Source organism: Phyllobates terribilis, unplaced genomic scaffold, assembly GCF_046119375.1.
Source record: "Phyllobates terribilis strain yellow unplaced genomic scaffold, ASM4611937v1 Scaffold_4__5_contigs__length_816908805, whole genome shotgun sequence".
Taxonomy (NCBI): domain Eukaryota; kingdom Metazoa; phylum Chordata; class Amphibia; order Anura; family Dendrobatidae; genus Phyllobates; species Phyllobates terribilis.
In genome coordinates, this window is record NW_027362764.1 from 81769669 (window position 1) to 81787515 (window position 17847).

Consider the following 17847-nt stretch of genomic DNA (forward strand, 5'->3'; position numbering starts at 1 on the left):
GGGAACTTAGATTAGTAGCACCACTCAAGTGCTGGAATAAAAAAAAATCGCTGGAGTGGTGCTTTAATGTTTTTAACAGTGAGAAATATGTTTTTGTAAAAAAACACTGACTTGTACCCTGATAAGTCTATATAAAAGTTATTTTTAGATAGAGGTCAAATCCATTAATATCTAAAAATTGACCTCTCTTCAAAGGAGGACAGACTGTTAGGTTTCCAGATTCCAAACATCTCCATAAACTACTATTTTTGTTTTTAAAATTACATTCAAGATTTTAAAAAATTAAATATTTTAGTATCTCATCTCCAGTATAGTGAATGCTTAGATGAAGTGAAGTGTATAATTTAGTCAAATAAAAATAAAGATATAGACAGTTTAATTATTTATAATTAATTTTAGGTGCTAATGCAAAATGTAATTAAAATAGTATAATAAAGATACATCACAGGATTTTGTTAGAAACATATTTTATGCTATAGAACATATGAATATTAGATTGGCCAAGAATGTTGAATATAACCGGCGTATTTGTCCTCTGATTATTTATGCAAATGCACATTTTCTTTCACAATGCTTGAGGTGTCAGAAAGGTCTTCCTGGTGTGATGTATAGGATAGCATTATGTGCTCTGATCCAAACAGATCTCTCTACTTCTCTACTCCTTTCTTACAGCATGAAGTCTCACAAATATACAGAGGTCGAAATCCTGCAGTTGCATCTCCCTCCTCCCCCATACTCACTGTATTGTATTTACTGTCTTACATTAGACTGCAGGCAGGAAAATAATGGACTCCATGCTGTTAGTAGGTGGAAATATGCTTTTTGTTCATATTAAAATTAAATCTATAGCTTGTATTTACACGTGCTTCTAATTTACTAAAAATAAGTGAAGAGGAAATATACTTTACATTACATAACTCTTTAGAAAAAAATACAAATCATTTAGGTATTAATAATTAATCCTAGCCACAGAGATATATACACAAGCTTTATACAATTTTCTATATTGGCATTTTTTTTAAATACAAATATACATATTTAGTACATACATAATATACATACATAATATAACAGAACATGGTGATTTTGATAGCAGAAACCTCCAATCAATGTGGTTTTTGTGTTGAGTAAATTTAATTCCTACTTTTGGATATGACTGGTGTAGCATAGCTGGGGAGGACAGGGTTAAATCCTAGCTCTGCAGGGACTTGATTATATTCCCCCTTGTGGGTTTTGCTAAGAAGCAGGATTAGTAGCTTCATGGAGGGGCAGTCTCCTGAGGGAGTCTCAGTCTTCTGGATGATGCAGAGTTGAGTGAGCTGTAGCAGATGGAGAGAGACATGCCGGGCTCTCTCTCTGAATCCATGCTGCACTAAGCAGTCTGTTTGTGAGAGCTGCAGAGAACTGTGTGGAAGCTGCATCATGTTCAGATAATAAATAGATAAAGAGGGAAATGTAATGAAACTTTACTTGACCTGTTAAGTTCCCCCACTATTCCAATGTTAATGCTGCAATGAGTCTCACAGTTCTATGTTTTATTGGCCCTTCTGCACACATGACTATGCAGCCAATCACTGGTCTCAAGCTGTTGACCTCTGAGGCAAGTGATAGGCTCAGGCTGCATTAGGGAATTTAACAGAAGTACTGCATCTTTTTATCATAATTTTCTCCCTTGACCACTTTTTTTTATACTGAAACCCCTTTCACCAGTCTGGTGCTGCTCTTTTTATTTAATAAAAGAGTGGGCAACCCCCGATTGGTGATTTTTCAAAATATCATTTAGTTAAAAAAACAACACAGAAGGTTTCTTATTGTGTCTGGGAAGGACCTGGCTTTCTAGAAAAACTCAGGTCCAAACTTTTGAGTTGTGGGACCCCAGAATGCAGAGCAGGGTCCCACTACTCTCCACGGCCGGTCTCACAGTGAAAGAGTAAGATCTCGATCTTTGCATTAACCAGCCTCTGCCATGTACTCTGCTAAGCTGTTAATGAATGGTAATTGTTCTAATGATGCTACCAATAAGTAATAGCTTAGAAGATTACGCTGTATTGCTCAGCTAGTACAAAGAGCAAGATCTGGCTCTTTCATTGCAAGAGAGACTGCAGACTGGGTGCTCTGCATACCATTGAGTTTAGGCCTGTATTTTTCTACAAACTCAGGTTTTTCAGTGTACATTAGGGATCATTCTGCTTTGTTACTATATTATATTTAGAAAAATCACAAGGCTGGGACTGCCCACTGTTTTATCAAATACAAAGAGCAGCCTCAGATGGGTGATAGGTACTCTAAGTATGGTTATCTCTATTTAAATACATTTTTAAAGTACAATGCTAGGGGCAATCAGGATCTATGTTGTCATAACCAAATTTTGTTTCTCTTTGACCATTGTCCAACTTTTTTTCATCTACATGAGCGTTAATCTTTGTAGCATCATCATTCCTCATACAATTCCCAAACAATGTTAAAAACACTGGAAGAAAAACCAGTCCATGTATCAAACCAAATGCAATGACCAGAAATATGATCTTAAAAAATGTTCTGAAGATGTAACTCTGAGCTGCAGATAGGGCTACCACCCCCAGGATGGTGGACACAGCACCCTGTACTATAGGATAACCAAGAGAATGTAAGGCATCAATCACTTTGTCATTTACATTGACTTTTTGATTGGAGACATAAGCATAAGTAATGTGAGCAGAGAAGTCTACAGAGAATCCAATGCAAATGATAAGGTTGATCATGGAGATGGAATCTAAGTTAACATCCCAGTGCGCCATGAAACCCGTAACACCTACTATAATCGACGCTATGGTGAATGTCACCCACAACGAGCAAAGAGGATTTGGAATTAGCATGAGTGAGATCACAAACATGGTGGCAGCAGCAACAGCGACATTTTGGATGGTGTTATCTATGATTACGGCATATTGGTCAAAATATATAAATGCGGGATGATAGACAAGGACCGGAATCTCACAACTCTTTGCTGTATCTCGGACTTGGTTCAACATGTCTCTCTCATCCACTGCTGAAGTAACGTTTACAGTCTGGATGAAGAAACGAGACGCCATTATAGCCCCCATCTGAATGTCCACATCTTGTTTAAAGTCTGGAACTACATTGAATAATATTGATAAATTACTGATAAAGTTGTTTTTATCACTGATATTAAGGTTCATCTTTTTAGCCATGTCAATGTATACACTCATCCAAGACTCGGAGAGAGACCCACCACTAACATAGGAATTATTTATAAATGACTCCATACACCTGTCAATCTTACTCTGGACATCTGAATCCCAGTATGAAACCTCCTCAGTCACCACAACCATAACTCTAGGACCATACTCTGAAAAATATAAATCTTCATCGTCATAGAAGGAACGAATGTAAGAACTATCTGTAGCTAAATTTCGTAAGTCAATTCCTTCCTGAACCTGAAAACACCCGTATATACTGCTGGCCAGATATCCTCCATACAGAATAAGAACAAAGACCTTAGTCCAGATGTTTGTGAGGAATGGACCATAATGCTTACGAAAAAAACTAGTCATGGGATGGTCAGTCTCTTTACCAGTGATATGGCTGTATCCTCCTCCAACGCAACACATGTTATATGCAGACGAACGATGGTCATCTTTGTTTTCTGCTACCTTCTTACAAATGAACCAGTGCTTGTTATTCTCCTCTCTTCTGCCATTGAGAGCTAAGAAAGCCCCAAAACATGTGACATTGTACAAGAAACAGAACAAGATGGCGGTCCCGGTGTAGATACAAAATGACTGCACTGACTCGAAAGAAGTCAAAATACCAATGTAGAAAGCGAGAACATCGGTGAGGGTCGTGATTGTTATGGAGACAGCAGCTTCCGCGTACGTCTCAGCCATTCTTTCTTCAACTTTATCCTTAACTTTAGTTTGTTGCCAGCTGGAAATCATGATGAACATGTCATCCACTCCAACACCTAGAAGTAACAGTAGTAACATTCCAAAGTGTAAAGATAAGGAAATGTTTGAGATAATTCTAAAAAAAATGCACCAAACTGACCTTTTCTTAAAGGGGTTGTCCGGTCCAAATCGATAAATCTGCAGTCACTCTGTGTGACTGCAGCTTTATGTATCCCCCCAGTGCATGGACTGTGCGCTGCGAGAATTCCCCAGTTTCTGAGCTGGGACAGGAGGGTATGTATGCATTAAGCATACTCCCGGCAGGAGAGTCCGTCCACTGGGCACAGCCTCGCCAACTGGATGGCTGTGTCACTAGTCGGGGAGTAGCTTCGTACTATACAAGTGTATGGAGCGAGACCTCGCCCACTAGACGGGCTCTGTCTGGGGGTATATACAACTCATACATACCCTCCGGTCCCAGCTCAGAAACCGGCAAATCCCCACAGCGTGCGCCGAGGGGATTCGTAAGTCTGCAATCACATAGAGTGACCGCAGACTTATTGATTTGGACTGGACAACCCCTTTAAAACACATTTATCATTTGCTGAAAGATCTAAAATTCTAATCAAATGACACAGATCATATGCTTATGGTTAAAACATTCTTAGAAGAAATTTTCTTTTTCAAACCTCAAATTATATTTGGTTTGCTATTTGTTGCTTATTTGTACAGTATTGCCATGACTGAATCAATAGAGCTTTTAGAAAGATGGTTATAGACAATATAGGTTTACAAACAAAAAATACCCTCTAAAAATTAACTTTTATTAATTCATTAAAACGTAGTGTTTAGGTCTATGTGTTCAGCCCTGTAAATTGCAGGCAGGTATAGGCAATTGATAATTGATTACATACCCTGGCATTTCTATTGTCTCCTGCTTTAATGATGACAAGGTTGGGCTTTCTGGGAAATGTCCACTCCCTTTGGCATCTTTAATAGGGACACTTTGGAAGAAAAAAAGAGTTCAAACCTTCCCCTCTTTTTTGGCATAGATAATCTAGCTTTTGGTTTGATCGAAGACATTTAGATGCGATTACCATTCATTTTGAAAGGGGTTAATTATATGCATTTATTTGTGTTGATGTCTGTTTGCCCCATGACATCTAATTATATGCATTTGTTTACAAGGGATGAATTGTATAAGAACATTTACATATTGTAATGCAGCGACTTGCTGGCATTATGGTAATGGTCCAGGATGTGTTTTACCTGACCATGTATCTTCCCCCTCAGGTGACTGGTCACATGACTGTGACATAGCACAGGTCCTGCGCGCACAGAATGTCTGTCTGATCACATGACTGTGACATCAGCAATGTCCTGTCAGTATGTGTGTGTGTGCACGGGATGCATATATAAACCCTGCTTGATGGGAGACAGTTGTGTTCTGTGAGAGAGGCGTAAGGCCTGTTCCCGTGTGTGTGGGACACCGACCGTGTGAGGTCTAGTGAGGCCGAGTGAAGCCTGGTGCCTGAAAGGTCGAGACTGGATCCTGTGTGGATGCTAGTGGCCTTGGAAGGCAGAGGTTTTGATGAAGAGTCCTGAAAAGCAGAGCCTGGATCCTGTGTGGATGTCAGTGGCCTTTGAGGGAACGACGGCTAGAGAACCCCACCTGGGAAGCTGCAAAGCCACAGTGGTGGCGGATTATTGGTGAAGAGTCCTGAAAGGCAGAGCCTGGATCCTGTGTGGATGTCAGTGGCCTTTGAGGGAACGACGGCTGGAGACCTCCACCTGGGAACCTGGGAAGCCGCAAAGCCACAGTGGTGGCGGAGTAATGGACTGAGACAGCTAAACCCGGCAAAGGTAATACCCTGTGTTATATGGACATTAATATGGACATTGCTATGTTATTACCTAGCTGAAGGCTGTACCTGGAGCAAGTGGGCCAGTATGTCACTTGGCTCGTGGACATTATATGTGTGAACTGTGGTTTATGAAGTAATAAACTGCTGAGCATTGTGAAATAACGGGAAGACATTGCACATGTGCATTGATTGTCGCAGCGAAGCGAGTATCCCCCATTATGATGTCTAGCGCTGCCTTACATATGGTTCGAGAGTGCGGGCAACTGCAGTCTGGTTGCTAGGGGCAACTGCAGCCCGGTTGCTAGCGGCAACTGCAGCCCGGTTGCTAGCGGCAACGACAGCCCGGTTGCTAGGGGCAACTGCAGCCCGGTTGCTAGGGGCAACGGCACAGGACAAGTGTGGATTAAAGCATCTGGCTGCAACTCGGTGGGGTTGCGAAGATTACCGTCGCACTCAAACCTGGTTTGCTGTGGCTCGGCGGGGCTCACGAAGTTTAAAGCATCTGGCTGCAACTCGGCGGGGTTGCGAAGGTTGTCGTCGCACTCAAATCCGGTTTTGCTGTGGCCCGGCGGGGCCACGAAAATTTTTCCGGGGAGAGCGGTGTGTGAATAGTGTCCTGAGGAAATGCAGGAGCAGATAAAAATGGCTCTGAAAGGAGCAGCAACTGAGTCTGAAGCTATTGCGCGATTAGAGCGATTAAAGTGCCTGTTAAAACCGGAGCAGGTATTTGAGAAATGTCTACTGGACATGAAACTGGACATGGTGCAGGAACCACAGGAGCGGTGGGCACCATATGGAATGGCGACAGTGGACCATTCTATGAACTCTCCGGGGGCGCCAGTGTTGTCCCAGAGTGCCCGGGGAGGTGGTAAGAGCTGTTGTGAACTGAGTCCTAAGACTATTATTGATTTTTCTTGTAAAAATTTCCCTGCCGGTGTGGTTGTGAAAAAGGGGGCGGAGTCTAAAAAGGGGCGGTTGTTCAAAACAGCGTGGAGGATAGAAAATCAAAAAAAAATTACTGGTGGTGGGTTGGTACCTCCTAAAAATGACAATGTGACCGTTGATAACGGGGTAGCTCCAGTAGAAGGGGGTGACGTCAAGGTGGGAGGTGACCTGTTAGTCCACAACACCATGGGGAGTGACACAGACCCCGTAGCTGACGGTGACACTACGAAAGTAGATGGAGAGGTCAGTCAGGAGGGGCTTGACGAGGTGAGAAAGTCCCCATCTCGTAGACGGCGCAAGGTCCACAAAAAGGCTGCTCCTGTAGACTTGGCTGAAAATGAAAATAAAGAGAATGTAGTACTGTGTGCCTTTGCTTCAAGTGTGGATCCTCCATTAGAGGTAGAAGAGGAGGCGGCCAGTCGTGACCAAGAGCTGGAGCCTATCGGCCAGCAGGGTCAGAGTGACGTGCAGCAATTATGTGAAAATCTGGGGAATGTGTCCTCAGACCAGTTGATCCTGGAGTCTGAACAGCAGAAAATACACCAGCTTGTGAAGAACTTACAGCGAGATCTAAAGGGAAGCAACGAGGAAATTAACCAGTGGAAGGGAATGTTCTACGCAATTAAGGAGCACCGCCGCAAAATCAAGGAAGAGGTTTTGCAGTTGAAGCTTGAGAAGGAGGCGCGGCAGGATGGTGTTTCTGGACGCGAACAAATCCTAGAACGACTGCGCAAACCGCTCAACCAGGAGCTGTGTGACTCCAAGAAGGAGTGTGGTGAACGCAGTAGGGAACTGCAACAGAGTAAGAGAGATTATGAGGATCTCCTCAAGGTGAAGAAAAAACTAGAGGAGGATAAGGCGGGTGCAGAGCAAGTGCGCCAAGTGGTTGAGACCACTCTGCAAGACACCCGTGAGGAGAATGATGATCTCCAGGGAAAGACCCTAGATCTGGAAGCTCAGGTGAAGGAGCTACAGATGTCCTGTGATACTCTCCAGAACGCGGAGACGTACCTTAAGGAAACAGTCAGCAAGATGGAAGCTGAGCGAGAGAGGATGGAGGAGTCCATCGGAAAAGCCACAGACCAGGGCCAGGAGTTGACCGCTGGTGATGGGAGGTATGAAGCAGATACCTCCTCGAGTGATGTGGGCTCGGAGGGTTCGGTGGATGTCGAAGCCGAGATCAAGCAGCTCAAGGAGTTGCTACAAACCCAGGGGATGCAAGAGAAGCGTGAGAGACTGGCTATTGAGAGCCGAGTGGGCGCATTGGAGACGGAGAGGTCTGAGAGAGCTCTGCTGCTGGAAGAGCAGTTGAAGCAGGAAGAGCTTCAGAGAGGGGCCGCTGAGAGGCGAGTGGCGGAGCTAGAGGAAGAAGTTTCCGGGCTCAAAAGTCGCCTGACAAAGTATCACTCACTGAACGAGGCCTTCTTGGAGAAGGAAAAGGGCGAACACGTTGCACTCACTCCCTTATACCATGAGATGGTGGACCTGAGGAGAGCTAAGAGAGTGTTAACCACAAATAAATATGAGATGGAAGTGGTCAAGACGAAAATTCGTGAATTTGTAGCTGTGAGTAAGCTCAGGGGAAGCATACAGGGTGAAGAAGCTGGAGGTCAGTTGTCCCTGAAACCTGAGCTGGTTGATCGTCTGGAAACCACTGGTGAGACCGAAACGTCTTGGTACAAGTGCCTCGTAGATGTACCCGAGGATTTGAGGGAAGAATGCACCAGTGAATCCGTGCATGAACAGTTTAAGAAGGCCGTGGGAGCCTGTAAGGTGTACTCGACCTCAGAAGCTAAACAGCTGGTGGTCCTGTCCATGACCGAAGTCACAGTGAAGAGGGTGGCTATCCTAAGTGACATGCACTGGCGATGTATTCGCACGAATCGGTTTCTCCGGTTGAAGACGGAACAAGCCGTTAGACAACTGGAGTTGATAAGGAAAGCTCACAGTATGCGTGAAGAGGTCATCCGGTGCCTCATGTTCTGGTGAGGAAGCTCGTTGGGAGAAATGGCCGAGCCATGCAGATGATGGTCAAGAAGTCTGGTGTGGTGAAAGTAAGCAGTCCACGTGATCGTCAGGACTGGATACCATACGAAGACGGCATGGTATCATTCTCCACTGTAGGAACAGAAGAAAGCCTGGGATATATGCACAAGCTGTTGGAATACCGAGTGACCTACCTGCGAGAGGTAGAACAGTTGCATCTCGCTAGACTGTGAGTGGATAGACAGCATCATCTGAGTAGCAGAAGATGGCAGCCGTTTAGAAATTATGAGACCAGACAGAGAAAGGCCCCCCTAAATAATAGAACAGCTATAGCTGGAGTTAGGGACCTTTCAAGATGTTCTGAGAGTAGTGGGCGTGGGTTTAGAGGTAGTGAAACCTCTAGTAACTCAGGTTTGAGCAGCCCATACAAACGACCCAATAGAGGACGGGACATTACGGAGTCGAACCGGACCTTAGATACCAGGGCATGTGAGTCACACCGCTGTATGACTGACCGCTGGGAGCGGGGGAGACCTGACAAGGTGATGACTGACCGCTGGGAGTGGGGGAGGTCTGACAAGATTATGACTGACCGCTGGGAGTGGGGGAGACCTGACAAGGTTACAACTGACCGCTTGGAGCGGGGGAGCTCTGACAAGGTTACCACCCGGAAAGGTGACCTGACGAAGTCAGTGACAGTGACAAATGGTAGGTCCCTAAGGAATGGGCTAATGTCGTTGACTAAGGTTCCAGGGGCTGAGTAGCACAATTGTAAAGTACATGGTCTCTATGTGAGCTGGGGGTTATAGTGATTGTGTATATTATGTGTTCAACCCCACAAGTTTGAACAGAGGGGGGGGATATGTAATGCAGCGACTTGCTGGCATTACGGTAATGGTCCAGGATGTGTTTTACCTGACCATATACCTTCCCCCTCAGGTGACTGGTCACATGACTGTGACATAGCACAGGTCCTGCGCGCACAGAATGTCTGTCTGATCACATGACTGTGACATCAGCAAGGTCCTGTCAGTATGTGTGTGTGTGCACGGGATGCATATATAAACCCTGCTTGATGGGAGACAGGTGTGTTCTGTGAGAGGCGTATGGCCTGTTCCCGTGTGTGTGGGACACCGACCGTGTGAGGCCGAGTGAAGCCTGGTGCCTGAAAGGTCGAGACTGGATCCTGTGTGGATGCTAGTGGCCTTGGAAGGAAGAGGTTTTGATGAAGAGTCCTGAAAGGCAGAGCCTGGATCATGTGTGGATGTCAGTGGCCTTTGAGGGAACGACGGCTAGAGACCCCCACCTGGGAAGCCGCAAAGCCACAGTGGTGGCGGATTATTGGTGAAGAGTCCTGAAAGGCAGAGCCTGGATCCTGTGCGGATGTCAGTGGCCTTTGAGGGAACGACGGCTGGAGACCCCCACCTGGGAAGCCACAAAGCCACAGTGGTGGCGGAGTAATGGACTGAGACAGCTAAACCCGGCAAAGGTAATACCCTGTGTTATATGGACATTAATATGGACATTGCTATGTTATTACCTTGCTGAAGGCTGTACCTGGAGCAAATGGGCCGGTGTGTCACTTGGCTCGTGGACATTATATGTGTGAACTGTGGTTTATGAAGTAATAAACTGCTGAGCATTGTGAAATAACGGAAAGACATTGCACATGTGCATTGATTGTCGCAGCGAAGCGAGTATCCCCCATTATGATGTCTAGCGCTGCCTTACAATATATACCTGTGAACTACTCAGCCATACTGTGGTAGGCTGCTGATGGCATTTGAAGTACCCTCTGGGTCTGGTTCTGATTGTGTCTGACATGTCATACCGTAGCAGGGATCAACAGGACCAAATAGGTTCAGCCAACATGGAGTGGGGTCACCATTTGCGCTATTTCAAGCAAGGTGCCATCCTCCGCTGCTAGGTAGCTGGTCCAGCACAGAGACAGAGAAGGGCGAGATATTCACACTATACACACCCTTGATGATTTTCTTTGTTTGGGGTCTTCGTTTCGTCAAAAGTTTTGTGGATAATCATATATCTCTGAATTGAGGCTAATTTTAAAATACACTACGTTTTAATGAATTAATAAAAGTTAATTTTTCGAGGGTATTTTTTGTTTGCAAACCTGTCTCTATATTTCCCTAATTTTTTGTAAGCTATTTTAATAGACACTTATGTATGAAGTATGGAAAGATATTTAAAGGGGTTATCTGTTTTCATAAAACCACTGTTCTCTGGCCGCAGTTTGTTTGTAAAGAACAAACTGTGCTTTACTCACTCTCCCTGCATCCAGCACTGAGTCTCCACAACTGGTCCTTGTGTCTGTTATTGTCTTCAGTGATGTCATGTCGACAATGTTGCAATGAACCAATTAGCCCTGAGCAGCTCATTCCATTATTTCGGGCATAGTTGCTGAGCTGAGTTATTGGCTACCATGCTATTGACGTGACGTCAGCACAGCAGACAATAACAGATACAGTGAGCAGCGATGAAAACTTAGAACTGGATAGGGAAGGATCACCCTCGCTCCACCATACCGCTGCACGACCAGCTCTATCCTCACCTACTGTATCCTCACCCATCCCTTGCAGATTGTGAGCCCTCACGGGCAGGGTCTCTCTCCTCCTGTACCAGTCGCTGACTCATTTTTTTTCAAATTATTGTACTTGTTGTTTGCTATGTATACCCCTTTTAAACATGTAAAGCGCCATGGAATTAATGGCAAAATAATAATAAATAATAATAATTAAAGGATAGGTTTTGTTTTTTTTTTTAAAAAAAAAAAACTCTAACTGGAGGGGAGAGATATCATCCAAAACCAAAAAATCCTTTAAACAATCTTCTGTGTAGATATCTAGAAACTTACCAAGAATAAGGAATGGAGCATTTGCAACAGTAACGACAAAGGGCATCCCACATAGTAACAAAAGGCCAAAACTAGATAGAACGGCCAATCCAGATGAAATGACTCCAAACCCAGCCACCCAGAACTTGTTCCTCACGCAATCAAATCTATAAGGTAGTAAAAAAAAAAATTTGTTACTTGAAAATAATGTCTATGGGATGATATAACGTTGAAAGGTCAGCGCTGCGCTAAATGAGACACTTTTTGTGTTCTAAAATGGTTCTTCATTTTTCAAATGTGTTTCCATGCTGGACCTGAGCCTTTTTCATGGAAACAAATTAAATAATGGCAGTGTCTTGCCTCTCCCCTAATAGCAGATATGTCTGGGGAATGAATTGTCAGACATGTTATATTTCAACATGCCCTATCCTTAGTTTCCAAAAGAGATAAGCTATCATCAGAGGCGTCTGGAAGACGTTTTTTACTATTCGACATTGAAAACACAAGCATGCTATACTCAGATGGGCGTGAATGTGTTCTCTATATTCAGAAAGTATTAACCTGCTGCGAATGATGGGGCTCCCGAACAATATCTGTCAGTCAATGACAGCTGACAGGTGAAATTGTGTGATCATTGTCAAGAAATGGTTGGACCTAATTTTCGGTTTATTCATATATTTTCAAACAAGAATTACAGAGGAGCACCACAAGCGCTAGTGCAAGATGCTACTGTAATGTCATTTCATGAGACGTAAGTTATAACATGCCACATGAGAGATAATACATCCTCAATAAACACATTCTGTTAAATTATCTTACCTTATACAGGACACAACTGCAAAAAATATGGTGACAAAATACGTAATAGAAAACAATGGGATCACAGTTTTTGTTGTGCCATCAAATTCTTGCTGTCGTGATATCGCTGTGAAATAAGATACCTAGAATATAAAAAGAAGATGTTATAATAATTTGTATTTTATTGAGCAAAAGAGCAACAAAAACAACCATAATATTGACCGCAGAGTGTAACATCTTCATACGGTACATTACTAGTACTAGCCTTGGGAAGGTTCAAGGCTTTATTCACATTGGCTTCAATCTATAGTGAGTTTTGTTCCATTATTGTTTTTACAGAAAACAACATAATCAAGAAAAAGTAAAATAAAATGCAGCTCAAAAGAGGCAAGAGTTTGAAATAGTCAAGTGCTGGACGGATCTTCAATAATTATAAGTTCACATGGTCTACTGTATGTATTTTGCTCCAAATTTTTTGTGCTGTCTTTTTTTGCAATAGGAAAACCTGAGCCGAAATAATATATGTGACTATACATGTGAATGAGATTTGTAAAAATGTAACTTATAGAGAGGAATTAATAAATTTGAGTGGAACTGAATTCTACTAGAATTTTTCAAAAAATCAGCATTCGACAAAATGCGGATTTTCGATAATTAACTTCCATGCAGTCTCAGCAAGATGGTCGCTGCTGGTTGCCAATTTTTTGACCCATAAAGGATCATTAAAAGGTTACAAGAAATTAAAAAATACTTATACTCACCTTACCACTCACCTCTTCTGCCCCTCCGCTCCTCATTGCCACTCGTCTGGTTCTCGTAACATCTTCTGATCCCCACAGCTCGTTCTCAAATCCAGCATCTTCTGATCCGCATTGTTTTTGCAGAAATCACGGCCCAGCGTGAGAGGCAGGGATCCAAAGATGTGACGAGGACCGGACGGGTGATGGTGGGTAGTGGAAGGGCCAGAGAGGTGACCAGTAAGGTGAGCATATGTGTTTATCCTATTTTTTACATATTAGTTTTATTACATTCTGGGGTCCAGAGAGACACCAGAGCATGATAAAGGAAATTAAATTTGCAGAGAAAAACTTCTCTGCAAATTTAATTTTCCAGGAAAAAGTGCGCAAACAGGTAAATTAAAATTTTGCCTGCTCTGCTAATCTCTAGTAAGTTACACATTTTCATTTAGAAATCATATACATTTTCATTTTTTTCCTTAAATCACATTCTGTTTCACTTGTCACTTTTAAGTGACCAATTTTATCTTAAAGGGAAAAATTAGTGCAGAATATATTTTGTTTTTCAAAATAAACAATAGTAGAGAACTACAATCTAAAAGTATGACAACAAAAAAAATACTTTTCTTTTCACCACAATTTATAGTGCAGCTTTATGTCACACCGCAGCAAAATAAAAAGTGATTTTACCATTAAAAGTTAACAAAAATGTGGAAAACAACACAGCACAAATGAAATGATTAAATAAATACAGTTTATAGATTCTGATACACAGTATATTCTACAACGTGTGTTAAAACATTATTTATAAGAGCTCAGGCTACTTGTATTGCATTTATGTTTTATGAATCGGTATTATGGTATCTATAGAGATCTTTGGGTTTATATTGGATCTTTGGCTCTCTTTTCATAATGAACACTTTTCAAACAAAAGAAAAATGCTAGCCCCGAGAATTTTTTTTTTTAATCTAAGCCATTAAAAAATGAAAATCATAATATTTGTTAATGATTATCATAACTTGTAAATTAACTGACTCCCCATAACTATTTTCTCCCCTGGCAGCCTATAATATATGGCCGTGAGATTTCATGTTTCTAGCTAAAAGAGTATAGTCTTGAGTAATTATTTATCAGCTTTTGGTGTGTGAATATATGGCTAGCGAGATCTAGTGTCTTTTCTTGGTATGGGAAGATGCCACTTTTGCCAGGAGCTCCTTTCCCAGAAATTCAGACCCCAAATTCAGACATAATATTTGCAAACTATATACAATTTTTTTACAAATTATTTTTAAGTGTTATATTAGGAAACAAAAAATTTGGAGGGTTTTGGTTTATTGATTTGTAAAGAAATTTTAATTCTTGTGATATGTCCTCTATAAACATTGCTTCTAGAGGAAAATATGTAACACTATGCAGTGGCACACAATATGCCTATGGTTACATCAAACATATTTGTTCTCATTCAGGGTGCCAGTAGCTTTTCTAAAATTGATACTAAAGCTACATATGTTTCATAGTGTTCACTACTAAATGCACATGTTTGTTTCAGTTACATATTGGCTACTTATATTTCTGCATCATGAAAGTGCAATCCAACAAAAAAAATGACTATTAATGAATATTACAGGGAATTTATACTTATAAATGTTTCATAAATCATGATAAAATCCTTACCTTTATGTCAGTGAGTTGTAGACTATTCTTCGTGAAGAATTTGATAAATTGATTGATCCACTGCAGGCTTCTTTCTCTGTCGCTCTCGTTGTCTTCTCTCAGATAATATACTAATTTGATTGCTTTGGCTTTTTGCACAGCATTGTCTGAATTTAGCGTCACTCCACCCAGGTATGTTCCCAGGAATATTTTATCTTGAAACATGGGGTAACTTATTGGTATTGTCTCTATCAGACTCACATTACCTTGTACTGCAGAGAGGAGAGGATTAGCTGTCATACATGTTTTTCCCTTGATCTCTGCACAAAGTTGCTGAAATGTGAGGTTTTCATCAGCAGCGGGATCCATCACTGTGAAATTCTGCACCATCTCATCCAGCTTCATAAGCTCTTCAAAACTCTTAACGTTTATGACATTATCAGATGTACTTACGGCTATGAGCGAAACAAACAAACCTTCTGTATATAGTCTCTGCGGAGAAAACTGCCCGGAGTCATTGGTGGGAAAACGTGTCCTTACAAATTCTCTCTCACTTTTAGCCGGGCCACCGATTGGTGTGAACTGTTCTTCAATGTCATTTGCTTGTCTCTGGGGTAAAAAGTAAAAGCCAGCTCCCAAGCCAGCAGATAAAGCAAAAGGAATTAGTAGGAACCACCAGGGGTACCTTCCCACCAGCTTACCAAGCCAACTGAAGGCACGAGAGAGCGGTTTCTGTATACAGTCTGTGTGACACCTGGCCATCATCAGTCCTCTAATATCTATAAAGAATGAAGAACAGATATGTTTCTACTCGTAATAGTGATTATATAGCAAACCTCAGCGATGCCAACAACATCAAATAATTGGATGACAAATGCTTTCTGTTGCGTATAAAGAAGTTCCAAGGAAGAAGGAAGTTTTCCATATCTGGTTTACACAGTAACTAATGCACAATTGATCTTTGCACGAGGAGATGTGTTCTTCACACTATGACAGCTAGAACTCCAGTCATTATTACTCATAAAAATAAAACAGAAGTGAGTTCACCAGGAAAGATTTGTCCAGGCTGCCTGCCAAATGAAATGCATGACATGATAAGGACAATGAACTAGGGACAGTTTATAGAGCTCAAATATTCACATGGCGCAGGTTGTGCCTTCTCCACCCTCTCTCCACACTGGGCACAGCAATTGAGCGAAAAAGGCCCCAAACAGGTCAAAACGTCTCCCCAAATGGTCGCCTTTGTCCTTTGTTCCCATATAATCATATATTGACTTTGCACCAGTAACATATCTTCTTGTAAAGCATTTGAAAAACAGAGAGTGTGGTTAATTTTACTTTCCACTGTCAGTTGGGATCAATCCCAGTTCAATTGGCACCCGTAACAAACGCCGAATGCACACCAACACTCTGTTTATAGAGTTCTACATGTTGCAATTAAAATCTTTTCACCTAGGCACAAAAAAATAAACTTAACACACCATGAGAAACAATATGAACCCCTTAAGATATGGCCATTTTTCAGTTTATCTTCGTCACATTCCAAGATCCATTTTTTTTTCTCTTGTTGATAACATTTTATGAGAGCTTTCTTTTTTGTGATCCAAGCTGTATTTTTAATGTCAACATTTTGGGGTACAAAAAAATTGTCAGTTAGATTTTATTACGTATTTTAAGGGGAATGAACCCCCCAATAAAGTAACAATTATGTAATTGTTCCTAAATTCTCTTCTGCTTATCGTGTAGTAAAAATGACAAGCTAACAAAATTTTACAGGTTGGTATGAACATAGATATCACATAAATATAGTACAGTTATTTTCTGTTCTAGGGCAATAAAAACATGGTTTATGGAATATAGCCAAAACATTATTATTTTTTTCAAATGACGTAGCCAGATGGGCACTCAATTTATTTATTTTTTTCAGAGAGAGCTGAAGTGATCTGCCATTTTTTTATGCCAAAAACCATGCATTCTTTTTTATTATTATTATTATTATTATTATTATTATTATATGACCTATTGGTACTTAGTAAATACTGTTTGGATTTTAAAAAAAAAGTGTAAAAGCCATCCCACCGCAACAAGGTTTACCTGAATCAAGACTGTCCTATCCTTTAGTATTAAAAAATCACCTTGTGTCAGGTGACCTCAATGTAGATAGGACAGAACAGGACCGGGGTCCAACTGTTCAGACATCTGGCTATGGGAAGCTATATAAATGAAATGCATAGCTCAAAAAAGGGGACCACACTCCTGTTTCTACAAGTTTAATTGGAGCAGAAGGAGCTTTCCAGCCATAACTCCAAAATACTATAAAAAATTGGGAAGTAGTTGCACTTAAGCACCATTTACTCATACAGACAAGTGATTTTTATCAAATTATTGACTTTATTTCGTTTTTTGGACATTAGGAGATGTAATGGGTAAGTATTCTACATAGTCCAATCAGAAGGGAAGCCATTCCAGGACTAAGTGCAATGGTTAGGTCTGTAAAGAGCATAAGAGTACAGTTGGTGGCCTTCCAGAGATGACGTATGTGTAAGCAGTTCCACAGAATGTGTAGAAGGGAACCCACTTGTCCACACTTACTCTAAGCGCTTGCTCACACCAGTGTATACATCGGATGAGTGATATCCGATTTCATATCGGATAGCACTCAGACCAATGTTATTCCATGGGGCAGCACTGATACACAGTTTTTTTCACTGAATCTGCTAGTGAAAAAAAAAATCGCATCATGCTGCGATTTCACTTTGAAATCGGATGCCACTCACCCATTCAAGTTTATGTGTCAGTGGAAAACATCACAGTGCACACGGATGACATCAGAGTGCAGTCTGAGTTTCGCTGCCTCACAGAATGGAGAAGATGAAAAAATTTTGGTCTCCATCTCCTGCTCACAGTGTGCTTTGGTTCTCTCATCCGGGAGAATCGGATCAAGCTATAATAATAATAATAATCTTTATTTTTATATAGCGCTAACATATTCCGCAGGGCTTTACATACATTATTGTCGCTGTCCCCATCGGGGCTCACAATCTAGATTCCCTATCAGTATGTCTTTGGAGTGTGGGAGGAAACCAGAGAACCCAGAGGAAACCAACACAAACACGGGGAGAACA

General features: G+C 41.6%; 1 protein-coding gene across 1 annotated transcript; it reads right to left on the reverse strand.

Moving 5' to 3' along the window:
- Nucleotides 1-359: 359 nt before the first annotated feature.
- LOC141265027 (patched domain-containing protein 3-like) lies at nt 360-15750 on the reverse strand. Its single transcript, XM_073677567.1, has 4 exons — nt 14744-15750; nt 12354-12475; nt 11556-11701; nt 360-3964 (listed from the first exon to the last, which is right to left on the reverse strand). The coding sequence occupies exons 1-4, from the start codon at nt 15485-15487 to the stop codon at nt 2331-2333; spliced, it is 2646 nt and encodes an 881-aa protein (XP_073533668.1). The 5' UTR covers nt 15488-15750; the 3' UTR covers nt 360-2330.
- Between the last annotated feature and the right edge of the window lie 2097 nt (nt 15751-17847).

Excerpts from the sequence above, each read along its gene's own strand:
- LOC141265027 (XM_073677567.1), bottom strand. The coding sequence starts at position 15,487 with ATGATGGCCAGGTGTCACACAGACTGTATACAGAAACCGCTCTCTCGT. Across the intron at positions 12,476-14,743 it reads TACAACTCACTGACATAAAG|GTATCTTATTTCACAGCGAT; the intron begins GTAAGGATTTTA and ends TTTATATTCTAG. Across the intron at positions 11,702-12,353 it reads GCAGTTGTGTCCTGTATAAG|ATTTGATTGCGTGAGGAACA; the intron begins GTAAGATAATTT and ends ACTACCTTATAG.